Here is a 15619-nt window from a genome sequence, read left to right as displayed (position 1 = left end):
TATTTCTATGGAAAATTTTTTAAGAATTTTATTTCTATAGAAAATTTTTATCAAAATTTTACTCCTATAGAGAATTTTGTCAAAATTTTATTTCTATACACAATTTTGTCAAAATTTTATTTCTATAGAAAATTTTGTCAAAATTTTATTTCTAGAGAAAACTTTGTCAAATTTTTATTTCTATAGAAAATTTTACCAAAATTTTATTTCTATAGAAAATTTTGTTAAAATTTTATTTCTATAGAAAATATTTCCAAAATTTTATTAATAAAGAATATTTTGTCAAAATTTTGTTTCTATTGAAAATTTTGTCAAATTTTATTTCTATAGAAAATTTTGTCAAAATTTTATTTGTATAGAAAATTTTGTCAAAATTTTATTTCTATAGAATTTTTTGTGAAAATATTATTTCTATAGAAAATTTTGTCAAAATTTTATTTCTATAGAAAATTTTTTCAAAGTTTTATTTCTATAGAAAATTTTGTCAAAATTTTATTTGTGTAGAAAATTTTGTCAAATTTTAATTATATAGAAAATTTTGTTAAAATTTTATTTGTATAGAAAATTTTGTCAAAATTTTATTTCTCTAGAAAATTTTGTCAAAATCTTATTTCTATAAAAATTTTTGCCAAAATTTTATTTCTATAGAAATTTTTGTCAATATTTTATTTCTATAGAAAATTTTGTCAAAATTTTATTTCTATAGAAAATTTTGTCAAAATTTTATTTCTATAGAAAATTTCGTCAAAATTTTATTTGTATAGAAAATTTTGTCAAATTTTATTTCTATAGAATATTTTATCAAAATTTTATTTCTATAGAAAATTTTGTCAAAATTTTATTTCTATAGAATATTTTGTCAAAAATTTATTTCTATAGAAAATTTTGTCAACTTTTTATTTCTATAGAAAATTTTGTCAATTTTGTACCAATTTTTATTATATATAATATATCTATTTTATGATTATTCTGAATTTTCATTTTTGTTCGGCTTGAGGTCATACAAACAATCGATTTTTGATGTATCTTAATATTTATTATATATTTTATTATATAAATATTAAAACAAATCAAAAATTGATTGTTTGTATGACCTCAAGCCGAACAAAATTGAAAATCAGCTAATATATATTAAATTTAAAAATAAAATATTTTCAAAATTAATTTTTTTTTTCGTAGAATAATTTATTTTATAGAAACTCTATTGTTTTTTAGCTTAATTTCATGGGGATGGGATTTAAGTTTAACACAAAATAAATTGTACCACACTAATCACTTATCCACCTCTTCGCAAATATGAAGAACGAATACTAAATACCGGACGAAATAAATGTACCTCAGCCAATTCCATATCATAATCCTTGTCCACAGGTTCATTGGCCTCAGCTGCATTGATTTCTAAAGTCAAATCACGTCTTAATCTTTGCATATCCTTATTATTCAAGTCATCGATTTGTATCAAAACATCACCATTGGAATTTATAGGAGCTCCGAATATCATAGACAAAAGGAAGGAGTACACTACCAAAGAAATATTTATATAAAACATTATCTATAACAAAAAAAAAATTAAAATAAGATACAATAAAAATTAAATTAATTTATTTTCGATTTATATTTACAAATTTTCACCTTCACTTAAAACAGTTTAATTAATTTCTATATTTTCTATGTAATATTTTTATTTCATCTATATCAACTTCGTTTCACTACTACTCACTGTAATGTAAAATAATTTGGTTTTTATTTGAACGAAAAAATGCATTTTTCTTGAGCTTATTTACAATTTGCTTATATGGCAAAAAGAAATGATGGATTCAATTGCCATGAGAATACTAAATGTTCTAATTAATTGTTCACTGAAACTATCAAATGTGTACATCGAATAATTTCCGCACTTGCATCCATTTAAACTCACACATTCATCATCATCTACTTACAATGACAAGAAATTGCACAGTGGGTGATTTTCTCAATTTTAATAAACAATGCTAGATTATTCTCTATTATTCTTATTATACCCTAAACTATGTTATCTTTCGACCGATATGGACTAATACTGTCCCAAAAGCCAGAGTTTTACCCCAATTTGGTTGAAATTTTGCACTAGGAGTACAATTAGTAGTGTAGTCAAGTGTGCCAAATTTTATTGAAATCGGTTCAGATTTAGATATAGCTCCCATATATATCGTTCGACCGATTTACACTCATATGGCCACAGTGGCCAATTTTTATTCCGATTTAATTGAAATTTTGCACAGGGAGTAGAATTAGCATTGTTGCTATGCGTGCCAAATTTGGTTGAAATCGGTTCAGATTTAGATATATCTCCCATATATAGCTTTCGCCGGATTTACACTCATATGACCACAGAGACCAAATTTTAACTCCGATTTAGTTGAAATTTTGCACAGGGAGTAGAATTAGCTTGTAGTTACCCTGCCAGCATTTCAAAGTTCCATTTCATCCTCATCGCTACCACAGACTCGTAAATGTCACCACAACCATCGCGAACTGTGATGGGGGAAGCATATCAAAAAGTACAAAATGTACATGAAAGTATTTTGCCATCACTACTGTTAGAAGAGCCATTTTATTTTTTGTGAAACGTCAAGCGCAACCAGCTTGTTATATTTTATTTAAATAAAAACGAAAATGAAGTTCTGAAAACATAGATATTACGCTTAAAATTGTGAAAGGTATATGGTGAAAAATTTTCGACTTTCCAAATAGAATAAAGTGATCGTTTTTCAAATATTTTTCCATGCACGCTGTCTCCATCGAAAATAAACAAACTGGCTGATAGACGCTGCAATATGTAACTTGCTACTTAAAACTCAACATCATTCTTTTAATAATGCAAAAAATTATGTTAAATGTGAAGAGATAAACCGAAAAATGTTATATTTATAAGAAATTATAAATGTTTAATCAAATCAATAAACGTCTACACAATCGTGTTTTACTTGACCACAGTGATTCTTCTACAATTATCTTAAAATGCACTTTTTCCGATAGTTTGCAGGGGTTCTTATTGGCGTCCTTCGAAATTGATCTACATAGGCACCTAATAATTGCACTGATGAGAAACTTTTTCGTAGTAACTTGGCGTGGTACAACTTCTCAACAGAGAATGAAGCCGCCGAGTCGCGCCGCCGATTTTAGCCGTCGCCGACCCGTTTTTAGCAGTCGACGCCGCCGCCGAATATGTCGACTCATTTCGACTCAAATTTAGCCGCCAATTAATCTAAAATATTGATTTATATCAGAAAAATTTAATAATATTTGTTATAGTTTTTGCCAAAATTTTGAACTTTCCACTTTTAATCAATTAGTATCAAGTTGCTATAATAGTTTTACAAAAATTTAGCTCAAAAAATTTGAATGAAATGTAAATTTGATTGTAAGATTGGTTGTACAACTAATCACATTACAATTGGGAAAACTTCAAATTGATTTTATAATAGATAATTTTGCGCCGCCGAACAGACAATTTTTTATCGGCTTAGCCGTCAAGCCGCCGCCGCCGGAGGCAAAAATTTAGTGTTAGCCGCCGCCGACAAAAATGGGTCGGCTTCATTCTCTGCTTCTCAATAGTGACGGCGCTTTTCCGACGAGTTTTTGATGTCGTATATGATTGTTTTCGACGTAGTCGAAATACCAAAATTTTCCTTGTAAAATCGACACTTAGTCGAAAAGTAGTAAAAATGGCTCTAATTTTCCTAAACTTCTAATACATATATCGAGCGATAAATCATAAATAAACTTTTGCGAAGTTTCCTTAAAATTGCTTCAGATTTAAATGTTGCACAATATATGGGATATGTTCGACCAGAGAATGAAGCCGCCGAGTCGCGCCGCCGATTTTAGCCGCCGCCGACTAGTTTTTACCAGTCGAAGACGTCACCGAATTTGTCGACTCATCTCGACTCAAAGTTAGTCGCCAAATAATCAAAAATATTGATTTGAATCAGAAAAAAAATTATTAATAATGGTTGCATTTTTTTGTCAAAATGTTTAACTTTCCACCAAAAATCCGTCAGTATCAAGTTGCTATAAAAATTTTGCAAAAATGTGGCTCAGAACATTTGAGTTAAATGTAAATGTGATTGTAAGATAAGTTGTACAACTAATCTCATTACCATTCGGATAATGCGCTTTACAGACTATCAGTTATTCCGGACGGAATGTCGGTGTTTGTAAAGAATCTTACAGTGTGTCGGATCGATACGACTTGTCGGCGATGACTAAATAATCGGTAAATGTGTTATCGATCCCATAAACATGCAGCAGTATCGATTATGCCTTCGGACTTAACTTATAATGTGCACAATATATGGGATATGTTCGACGCGAGCACTGTCGTCCGGAATAACTGATAGTCTGTAAAGCGCATAACATCAAATTGATTTTATAAGACAAATTTATATCGGCTTAGCCGTGAAGCCTCCGCCGCCGGAGGCAAAAAATTAGTATCAGCCGCCGCCGACAAAAATGGGTCGGCTTCATTCTCTGTGTTCGACACGAGCACTGTCGTCTGGAATAACTGATAGTCTGTAAAGCGCATTAGTGCATACCAACCTTAATGTGAATGTAGTAAAGGGTGATTTGTTAAGAGCTTGATAACTTTTTTTAAAAAAAAAACGCATAAAATTTGCAAAATCTCATCGGTTCTTTATTTGAAACGTTAGATTGGTCCATGACATTTACTTTTTGAAGATAATTTCATTTAAATGTTGACCGCGGCTGCGTCTTAGGTGGTCCATTCGGAAAGTCCAATTTTGGGCAACTTTTTCGAGCATTTCGGCCGGAATAGCCCGAATTTCTTCGGAAATGTTGTCTTCCAAAGCTGGAATAGTTGCTGGCTTATTTCTGTAGACTTTAGACTTGACGTAGCCCCACAAAAAATAGTCTAAAGGCGTCAAATCGCATGATCTTGGTGGCCAACTTACCGGTCCATTTCTTGAGATGAATTGTTCTCCGAAGTTTTCCCTCAAAATGGCCATAGAATCGCGAGCTGTGTGGCATGTAGCGCCATCTTGTTGAAACCACATGTCAACCAAGTTCAGTTCTTCCATTTTTGGCAACAAAAAGTTTGTTAGCATCGAACGATAGCGATCGCCATTCACCGTAACGTTGCGTCCAACAGCATCTTTGAAAAAATACGGTCCAATGATTCCACCAGCGTACAAACCACACCAAACAGTGCATTTTTCGGGATGCATGGGCAGTTCTTGAACGGCTTCTGGTTGCTCTTCACTCCAAATGCGGCAATTTTGCTTATTTACGTAGCCATTCAACCAGAAATGAGCCTCATCGCTGAACAAAATTTGTCGATAAAAAAAGCGGATTTTCTGCCACTGATTTTGGTAATAAAATTCAATGATTTGCAAGCGTTGCTCGTTAGTAAGTCTATTCATGATGAAATGTCAAAGCATACTGAGCATCTTTCTCTTTGACACCATGTCTGAAATCCCACGTGATCTGTCAAATACTAATGCATGAAAATCCTAACCTCAAAAGAATCACCCTTTATAAGTGTGAACGAATACATGTCAAAGCCTCTTCATATAGTCCAACGGCGTTTGCTATATTCGAAGCCCTTCATTATCTCCAGACGTGGCAACTCTCTCCAGTCAAAACATTTTTGTTATTCCTCATTCGTAATAAAATTTTCATTCGAGTTTTCGAAATAGTGTTGGAGTATATATATAATATATTAAATAAATATTTATTATACACACACATGAATATGCACACTATAAATTAGAATGATAACTACTTTATTTGACGATATAAAAATAGATAAGAAATCGTAAACATTGGCGGCTAGGAACATTTCACAACTTCTTGGTAAAAATAGTGGCAAGTATAAGTGCATATCATGTAATTCGGTTGATTAGAGAAATTCACACAATTGACCAATCACATATTTGTTTATTATTTTGTGACCTATTATTGTGAAACATACCAATTTGTCATTTGTGTGATCATCTACAAAATATTTTAATCGATAAGTTAAGAATATCGAATCGAACTGTGAGTCACTGAACACAAAAATGGCGTTTGTAATTCCGTTGTATTATGGGGAGTCCCCTATTAGAATATATGCTTAATACATGCTCATTTTGTTTTTCTCTTGATTTCAGTTCGTCTCTCGAGCACGGGGACCTTAGACAATCGCCAGTTTTTTTTTTGACATAAAATTTTCACAACTCTCGTGATGTCGGACGAAGAATCATTTGTTATTTTGGGCACATCTCCTTTGTCCTCAATCGAACATGATGGTGGTGGGGATAGAGTGGATTCTGCCTTGGATGCCAGTTTACATTCGGATACCCCAGGAAGTTGCTTTTCATCATTGAAACAAAGTCAAATAAGAGATTTGAAAAATGCCTCGAAGAACGATTCTAAGGTAATGGAGACATCTTCATCATCTACGGTCACATCAAAAGAGTCCTGTAAGCTGGCCAATACCGATGACATAAAAGCAGCTTCAATTACGGCCTCTAAGGAAGCCACACAGCCAGCAGCAGCATCATCCACAATGGAAAAATCTGCCGCCGACAGCCTCTTATGGTCCAGGCCTCAAGTTGAGGTAAAAGATGATTTTTTGCCCATTAATTTAGAGGATTGTGCCATACAATCACCCCTTGAGCAAAGTCAAAAATCATCTTTGCACTCAAGACCTCCACCATCACCCCTCAATATGTCACTTAGCTCCAGCAGCAGCAGCAGCAACAACAAGGAAAATCGCCAACCTCTATTAAATAATAATCACAATGGCAATGTAGGTCAAACTACCAATGCATCAGCTACACCATCGAAACAGAATAGTTTGGCCAGCAGTTTTATAATGGGTGAAATAAATGGTGATGTCTTAAAAGTATGTTTGCTAATATTTATTTTTAGTTAGATGTCTTCATTAAAAACAATTATTGCAATTTTCTCTATTTTTAGACCAGTGTCTATTCACAATTTCCCAGTATTTCTATGCAGGCCTCTGCCGGAGATGTTCTAAAATTACAAAACTTGCTAACTGATTATATGCAATTGAAAAGTAAGGAAATCCCCTTATTTGACTAATAACAATATATTAAAGTACTGTGTTCTTTTTCTTTGTCTTATTCAATACATAGCTACCCTTGAGAAAGTTAATAATACCATGCAATTGTTCTATAAAAATTCTTTGGAATGGAAGGAGAAAATGAATACCATGGAATCACACTACAAACAACAATTAAATGATTGTCAAAATCAAATTGAAGCTGTAAGTTTCTATCCACCTAACTTGAGAATCATTGACCAAGAAGTCATAGGCATATAGTCCCACAGGAAACCAGCACTGAGCTAGGGTTAGGTGGCCAGGAGTTAATACAAAGGCTATTTAAAAAATAATCTACTTTAAATTTTTAAAGTAACCCCCATTCAATATAAACACTTACTTCGGCATTTTTTTTTTTAATGATCAAAACACCTCTAAAATGCGAAACAACTCGGGTTTTGATCGCAGTAATCGTAGCAAAACGCATTTCTTTCATCAGTGTCTTCACTGACATTTTCTAGGCCTTCCTTAAATCGGTTATACAACAATAGAGCCTATTTTCTGGTCATATCAATTTTCTTTTTTTTTTACAAAATATTAAATACGGTTTCTTTGATCCACTTTTACGAATAATAAAACCGTGTACCAAATTTCAGCTGGATCGGATGAAATTAGCTTCTCTTTGAGGCTCCGCAAGCCAAATCGGGATCGGTTTATATGGGGCTATATATAATTATGGACCGATGTGGACCAGTTTTTGCACGGTTGTTACGAGACCATATACCAACACTATGTACCAAATTTCAGCCGGATCGGATGAAACTTGCTTCTCTTTGAGGCTCCGCAAGCCATATCTGGGGATCGGTTTATATGGGGGCTATATATAATTATGGACCGATGTAGACCAATGTTTGCATGGTTGTTAGAGACCATATACCAAAACCGTGTACCAAATTTCAGACGGATCGGATGGAATTTGTTTCTCTTTGAGGCTCCGCAAGCCATATCTAGGGATCGGTTTATATGGGGGCTATATATAATTATGGACCGATGTGGATCAATTTTTGCATGATTGTTAGAGACCATATACCAAAACCGTGTACCAAATTTCAGCCAGATCGGATGAAATTAGCTTCTTTTTGAGGCTCCGCAAGCCAAATCAGGGGATCGGTTTATATGGGGGCTATATATAATTATGGACCGATGTGGACCAATTTTTGCACGGTTGTTAGAGACCATATACAAACACTATGTACCAAATTTCAGCCGGATCGGATAAAATTTGCTTCTCTTTGAGGCTCCGCAAGCCATATCTGGGGATCGGTTTATATGGGGGCTATATATAATTATGGACCGATGTGGACCAATTTTTACATGGTTGTTAGAGACCATATACCTACACCATATTCCAAATTTCAGCCGGATCGGATGAAATTTGCTTCTCTTTGAGGCTCCGCAAGCATTATCTGGGGATCGGTTTATATGGAGCCTATATATAATTCTGGACCGATGTAGACCAATTTTTGCATGGTTGTTAGAGACCATATACCAAAACCGTGTACCAAATTTCAGCCAGATCGGATGAAATTTGTTTCTCTTTGAGGCTCCGCAAGCAAAATCTGAGGGTCCGTTTATATGGGGGCTATATATAATTATGGACCGATGTAGACCAATTTTTGCATTGTTGTTAGAGACCATATACCAAAACCGTGTACCAACTTTCAGACGTATCGGATGAAATTTGCTTCTCTTTGAGGCTCCGCAAGCCATATCTGGGGATCGGTTTATATGGGGGCTATACGTAAAAGTGGACTGATATGGCCCATTTGAAATACCACCCGACCTACATAAATAACTACTACTTGTGCCAAGTTTCAAGTCGATAGCTTGTTTCGTTCGCAAGTTAGCGTGATTTCAACAGACGGACGGTCGGACGGACATGCTTAGATCGACTCAGAATTTCACCACGACTTTATGGGGTCTTAGAGCAATATTTCGATGTGTTACAAACGGAATGACAAAGTTAATATAAAGGGTGGTTAAAATTTCAAGGGTCGATGTTGATTTTGAATAAAACACAAACTATTTTGGGAAATTATTGTAATTTTATTTTATTATGATATATTATGTGTGGAACAAAATATCGGCCAAATGGGCGCCGCGACCTCGGTGGCACACCTTCATCCAATGGTCCAAATTTTCGATGACGCTGAGGCATAATGGAGGTTCTATGCCGTTAATGTGCCGAATTATCTCATCCTTTAGCTCTTGAATTGTTGCTGGCTTATCGACGTACACCTTTTCTTTCAAATAACCCCAAAGAAAAAAGTCCAACGGTGTCGAATCACATGATATCGCCATTACGTGAGATAACACGGCCATTGAATTTGTTGCGCAAAAGAGCCATTGTTTCGTTAGCTGTGTGGCAAGTGGCACCGTCCCGCTGAAACCTCATATCGTCCACATCCATATCTTCCAATTCGGGCCATAAAAAGTTCGTTATCATCTCACGATAGCGAACACCATTCACAGTAACTGCCTGACCGGCCTCATTTTGGAAAAAAAACGGCCCGATGATGCCGCCAGCCCATAAACCGCACCAACCAGTCACTCTTTGTGGGTGAATTGGTTTTTCGACAATCACTCTTGGATTCTCATTCGCCCAAATGCGGCAATTCTGTTTATTGACGAATCCACTGAGGTGAAAATGTGCCCCATCACTGAAGATGATTTTCTTCGAAAATTTATCATCCACTGTTACCATTTCTTGGAACCATTTAACACGTTGTTGGATTGTGAATCTCTCCATGATTCAAATTGAGTAAGTCTGAAATAGAGAAATGTCAAATAAAATTCGGAAAAAAAAACTTGGCGTTTATGGAGGAGGGAGGGTATATGGGGGAGGGTATAAAAAATCGAAGAGTGGACCAAAACTCGACTAACTATTAGTATGTAAAAAAACTCAATCCAAATTGTTTGATATATCAAATACGTGCTTGCCACGTTTGTGATCAGAACTCGTACATTTATACTACTAGTCCATAGTGAAAAAAAATCTCATCTTGAATTACCGGGTTCTGTAGTGAAATGAAGGTACCAGGTCATAGCTGGAATAGCACCGATTTGTTCTTTCTAGTCATCAAGCTGGAATTGTAGGAAGAGATCGCCTTCCGGACTTTTTGTATCACTTTTTACAAAATTTTCACAGGTAACGCTGGTGTTATTTTTTCTCCCAATCCTAACGATCTTATTTCCTATTTCGCATAATTACTACATGCTATCGAGCCCCATGCCAACGATTTAGACTTGGGCCAAGCATGTGGATATCAAGCTCCTAAAAGTGTCGACAAAGAGAGTTTCTATAGAAATAAAATTTAGACAAAATTATCTATAGAAATAAAATTTTGGAAAAATTTTCTATAGAAATGAAATTTTCTATAGAAAAAACAAAATTGCAAAAAAAATTATAAAAATAAGTTGTTTATAAATGATTTATAGAAATGAAAACAAAATGTAGAAATAAAATTTTTAAACATTTTTTTTTTTTGTAAAAATGAAATTTTGAAAAATTTTCTATAAAATAAATTTTGCAAAAACTTTCAATTCAATTTCAATTTCCATTTATTTCATAATACAAAGCCATTGAGGCCAAATAAAAAATGTATTACATGACTATAGCCTAAGTAAAGATACATAAAATAATAAGTGTGTAAATTTAAAATTGTATAACAATTTTTACATGAGTAACTCATAAAGTAAAAACTTTCCATAGAAATAATTTTTTTTTATTTATTTCTTACAGTTACGTTCCGAAAATATTAAATTGAAGAAAAGTATTGAAGAACAAGTGGAACAAACTAAAGCCGTTGACTTGGCAAGACAAAAAGATCGCGACGATATGATAAAGACAATATCAGAGAAGTCATCTTTAGTTGAAAATATGCGGGCTCAAATTGTTAAGTTGGAACAACAAAATTTGGTATGGGTTTCTAAATTGTACAAAACAAGAAAAACAGTTTTTTTCAATAATGTGTGTCTTAAATTCACAGGCTAGTTATGAATTTTTACCTAAAAATCGACCAGAGAAAACCGAAAGTAATTTTGACGAAATGTATATAACACGTAATGAACACGAATCAATTGTTAAAGCTTTAAAGAGAGAACAATCGGAATTACTGGCTGCAAATTTGGAAATAAAAGATATGGTAAGTATAACACCTTTTTAAAAGTAACTATCGAGAAAATATGAGTATAGTTCTTTTTTACAAGTAAATATCGAGAAATTTTAAAGAAATCGAAAACACCTTTGGCATTTCCAACCAAACTTCAGTTTTTTTATATTCATAATTAACTTTTTTATATCAAATATGTTCCATTTTGAACCACCTTTTGTCATTTTTCCGCTAGAGGCATTATTCCATCAGTGTACAAGTTTTATGGTTTATGTGTGAAAACTTCGACAAGTAGTTTTCACTGACTTCTATTGAAGTCAACTTTACTTCACTGACTTCTATTGAAGTCAACTTTACTTCATTGTATTGACCGAAACAAATGGAAGTCCTATGTATCAGTGTCAGGGTCATGTGATGGATAGAACAAAAATTCCCAGCTAATTTCTTAGAGTTTTTGCCCAGTCATCAATGATGTTGACAATGGTCCAGGGAAGTTCTTTCTATGGGTCAGCTCCCAGCCATTGTTTTTTTTTTTTCAATTGCTTATTTTAATTTCTTCACTTGTTGACAGTAAAGTGATAGCATCAATCGTTTGGATAGGCTGGAGCAACTCATAATGGAAATCGTTACAAATCCCACCAAACTCTGAGGATACCCTTTCGAGGAAAAAGTCTTAGATTTGTGATGGTGGATGATTCCTTTCCAAACCAACCAAATACTCAGCATAAAATTTCGACCCGTTATGTCGGGCTTTTCGATCATCAAACAATTTTTATAGAAATAAAATTTTCTATAGCAAATGTTCTATATAAATGAAATATTGAAAAAAAAAATCTATAGAAATATACTTTTCGCCAAATTTTCTATAAAAAATATTTTTTTTTAACATTTTTCCATAGAAATAAATTTTGCAAAAATTTTCTATCGAAATTTAATATTGACTACATTTTCTATAGAAATACAATTTACAGTAGTAATAAAATTTGTTACAAAAATTTTCTATAGAAATAAAATTTTGGAAAAATTTTCTATGCAAAAAATTTTTTAGTAATAAATTTTTTTTTTTTGCAAACATTTGCTATAGAAATAAAATTTTGCAAAAATTTTCTATAGAAATAAAATTTTGGGCAAACTTTCTATAGCAATAAATTTTTGACAAAATTTTCTATAGAAATAAATATTTTACAAAATCGTCGATAGAAAAATTTTTTATAGAAATACAATTTTGACAAAATATTCCAAAATTTTGAAAAATTTTTCTATAGAAATAAAATTTTGACAAATATTTCTATAGAAATAAAATTTTTGACAAATATTTTCTATAGAAATAAAATTTTGACAAAATTTTCAAATTTTGACTAAATTGTCTATACAAATAAATTTTGCAAAAATTTTCTATAAAGATAAAATTTTGGCAAAATTTTCTATAGAACTGAAATTTTGGCAAAGTTTTTTTTATAAAACTAAAATAGAAATAACATTTTGTGCAAAATTTTCTATAGAAATAAAATTTTGTAAACATATTTTCTTTAGAAATAAAATTTTGGCGACATATTTTCTTTAGAAATAAAATTTTCGAAACATTTTCTATAAAAATACATTTTTGGCAAAATTTTCTATAAAAATGAAATTTTGCACAAATCTTAAATTTTGTGCAAAATATTCTATAGAAATAACAATCGCAAAAATTTTCTATAGAAATAAAATTTAGCAAAAATTTTCTATAGAAAAAAAATTGTGGCAAAAATTTTCTAGAGAAGTAAAATTTTGCAAAAAATTTTCTATAGAAATAAAATTTTGCAAAAATTGTCTATAGAAATAAAATTTTGCAAAAATTTTCTATAGAAATAAAATTTTTGGAAAACTTTCTATAGAAATAAAGTTTTGAAAATTTTTAATAAAAGTAAAATTTTGACAAAATATTCCATAGAAATAAAATGTTGACAAATTTTTCTATAGAAATAAAATTTTTACTAAATTTTCTAAATAAATAAAATATTGACTAAATTATTATTATTATTATTATCTTTATTTGTAATTTGAAGCCTAGAATAAAAAAAAAATAAATAAATAAAAAATAAAAAAAAATAAAAAATAATAATAATAAAAAAATACCAAAAATAAAAACATATTGTACTTAAGAGTAGGTGTCACTGAAGACGACAATAAAAACTTTAAATATATATATTTATTCGCAATAGTAATATTGATTTAAAAGAATACGATTAAAAATAAATAAAATAAAAAAAAAAGGATATAAAAAAATACAAAAATAAAAATAATAATAACAATAAAAAAATATTAATAATAATTGCAAGAGTAGTTTTTTTATTGAAAATTATAAAATTTTATATTTTTTTTTTCTTTAGACTTAAGAAGTTTATATTTGTGATAACTTTAATTCCATACCTTTAACCATCTTAGATTATAAGTAAAACTTTGTTTCGAGGAGTTATTCTTTAGTAGATTAATTGTAATTTACCTCAATTGGCCTTTAAGGCTTCAAATTACAAATAAAGATAATAATAATAATAATAAAAATTTTCTATAAAAATAAAATTTTGGCAAAATTTTCTATAGAAACAAAATTTTGACAAAATTTCCTATAGAAATAAAATTTTGACAAAATTTTCCATAGAAATAAAATTCTATAAATTCTATCTAAAAAAAATAAAGTTTTGCAAAAATTTTCTATAGAAATAAAATTTTGCAAAAATTTTCTATAGAAATAAAATTTTGGGAAAACTATCTATAGAAATAAACATTTTTCAAAATTATCTATAGAAATAAACATTTTACAAAATTAAAATAAAAATTTTTATAGAAATAAAATTTTGACTAAATTTTCTATACAAATAAAATTTTGCAAAAATTTTCTATAGAGATAAAATTTTGCCAAAATTTTCTATAGAACTGAAATTTTGCCAACATTTTTTATAAAACTAAAATAAAAATAACATTTTGTGCAAAATTTTCTATAGAAATAAAATTTTGTCAACATATTTGCTTTATAAATAAAATTTTGGCAACATTTTCTTTATAAATAAAATTTCGGAAACACTTTCTAAATACAAATCTTCTTAGAAATAAAATTTTGCAAAAATTTTCTATAGAAATAGAATTTTGTGCAAAATTTTCTATAGAAATAAAATTTTGTAAAAAAATTTCATTAGAAATAAAATTTAGCAAAAATTTTCTGTAGAAATAAAATTTGGAAAATTTTTCTATTGAAATAAAAATTTTGGTAAAATATTATTACTATATTTTTTTACAAAATTTTCTTTAGTAACAAAATTTATAATCAATTTTATGTATATCATGTACAATAAGAATATTTTAATTTGTTATAACTAATTTTTAAGGATTTTTAAAAATAAAAGATTATTCTATGTTTATTAATAATTTTAAATCTATTTCTATTGATAATTTAGGAAAAGCAATATATTGATGAGTTAAATTGTCTTAAAGTCAATTTAACAGCAGCCGAAGAATTGATTCAACAAAATCGTGCTGAAATTGCCACACTACAGGCATCAGATCGCACCAAACAAAATAGAATCGAAGAGTTGGAAAGATCCAATAAATCCCTCAATGATGAAAGTGTCTTACAAAATGAACGCATTATTTTGTTGGAACAACAAAATGAGGTACACCGTAAAGATTTCGAAATGGAACGAGAAAGCCGTCAAACAGCAATGGGAGAAAAACAACAAATTCTTCAAGATCTAAGAGCCTTGCAAAAGCGTAATCAAGAATTACTTGAAGAAAGACAGAAGCTAGTGGATAATTATGAAAGAAGAGTTTCACAAGTGTCCTCAATATCAGGGGCAAGTTCAACACAGGCATTGGTTGCTGCTGCAGCAGCTGCTCAATCCTACATCAATAATCCACAGAGACCAATAAGAGTAAGTTGGATATAATAGGGAGTTTTTAAAATGTTTTCTAACTTTTCGATTTCCATTTTAGGAATTAACGCCACCCTCTCCCACTAGCCAGCCGGTTAAACCCCCAGCATCAGAGGGCTTTAAATGCCCGGTTTGTAATAAAGCTTTCAAATCTCTGTCTGTTTTGCAAAGTCATGTTAATGATTGTATAGATAGAAACTAATAATACCAGATGACCATTGATTAGTTAATACGATTATAATTAGGATTGAAATATATAACAGGCTTCCCAATGGAAATGGAAGAATTGAACGATATAATTTTTTCTATTGAAAGTCTACAGCAAACTCATAGAATTTTTTGTGATTAGTTTTATTGACTTTATAGAAGTTTTGGATGTGCAACTTTGTAGGAGAAAATTACCCTAATTTTGTTAATATTTTGGAATAATTAAGCATTAAATATACAACATAAATTTTAATCAAAGGACTGCAATCAAAATCACTGTGTCCATTTTA

General features: G+C 30.8%; 2 protein-coding genes across 6 annotated transcripts; one reads left to right on the top strand and one right to left on the bottom strand.

Annotated features, from left to right (window-relative positions):
• Positions 1 to 1160: 1160 nt before the first annotated feature.
• On the bottom strand, positions 1161 to 1768 carry LOC142239194 (uncharacterized). Of its 3 annotated transcripts, none has more exons than XM_075310961.1 (2): positions 1721 to 1768; positions 1161 to 1552 (listed from the first exon to the last, which is right to left on the bottom strand). In XM_075310961.1, exons 1-2 carry the CDS (start codon positions 1763 to 1765, stop codon positions 1277 to 1279), a joined length of 321 nt encoding a protein of 106 aa, XP_075167076.1. In that variant the 5' UTR covers positions 1766 to 1768; the 3' UTR covers positions 1161 to 1276. The 3 variants fall into 3 exon arrangements, with proteins under 3 accessions (XP_075167076.1, XP_075167077.1, XP_075167078.1); XM_075310962.1 differs by having other exon boundaries at positions 1633 to 1747; XM_075310963.1 differs by lacking the exon at positions 1721 to 1768 and adding an exon at positions 1623 to 1710.
• Positions 1769 to 5650: 3882 nt separating this feature from the next.
• key (NF-kappa-B essential modulator kenny) lies at positions 5651 to 15413 on the top strand. Of its 3 annotated transcripts, none has more exons than XM_075309427.1 (8): positions 5651 to 5853; positions 6150 to 6886; positions 6961 to 7060; positions 7140 to 7270; positions 10848 to 11024; positions 11095 to 11250; positions 14649 to 15122; positions 15184 to 15413. In XM_075309427.1, exons 2-8 carry the CDS (start codon positions 6224 to 6226, stop codon positions 15322 to 15324), a joined length of 1842 nt encoding a protein of 613 aa, XP_075165542.1. In that variant the 5' UTR covers positions 5651 to 5853; positions 6150 to 6223; the 3' UTR covers positions 15325 to 15413. The 3 variants fall into 3 exon arrangements, with proteins under 3 accessions (XP_075165542.1, XP_075165540.1, XP_075165541.1); XM_075309425.1 differs by having other exon boundaries at positions 5651 to 5865; XM_075309426.1 differs by lacking the exon at positions 5651 to 5853 and adding an exon at positions 5887 to 6039.
• The last annotated feature ends 206 nt before the right edge of the window (positions 15414 to 15619 follow it).

The sequence above is a fragment of the Haematobia irritans genome, chromosome 5 (assembly GCF_050003625.1).
Source record: "Haematobia irritans isolate KBUSLIRL chromosome 5, ASM5000362v1, whole genome shotgun sequence".
Classification (NCBI taxonomy): Eukaryota; Metazoa; Arthropoda; class Insecta; order Diptera; family Muscidae; genus Haematobia; species Haematobia irritans.
The sequence above is the reverse complement of the archived record's forward strand: the minus strand, read 5'-3'. Positions and strand labels throughout refer to the sequence as shown.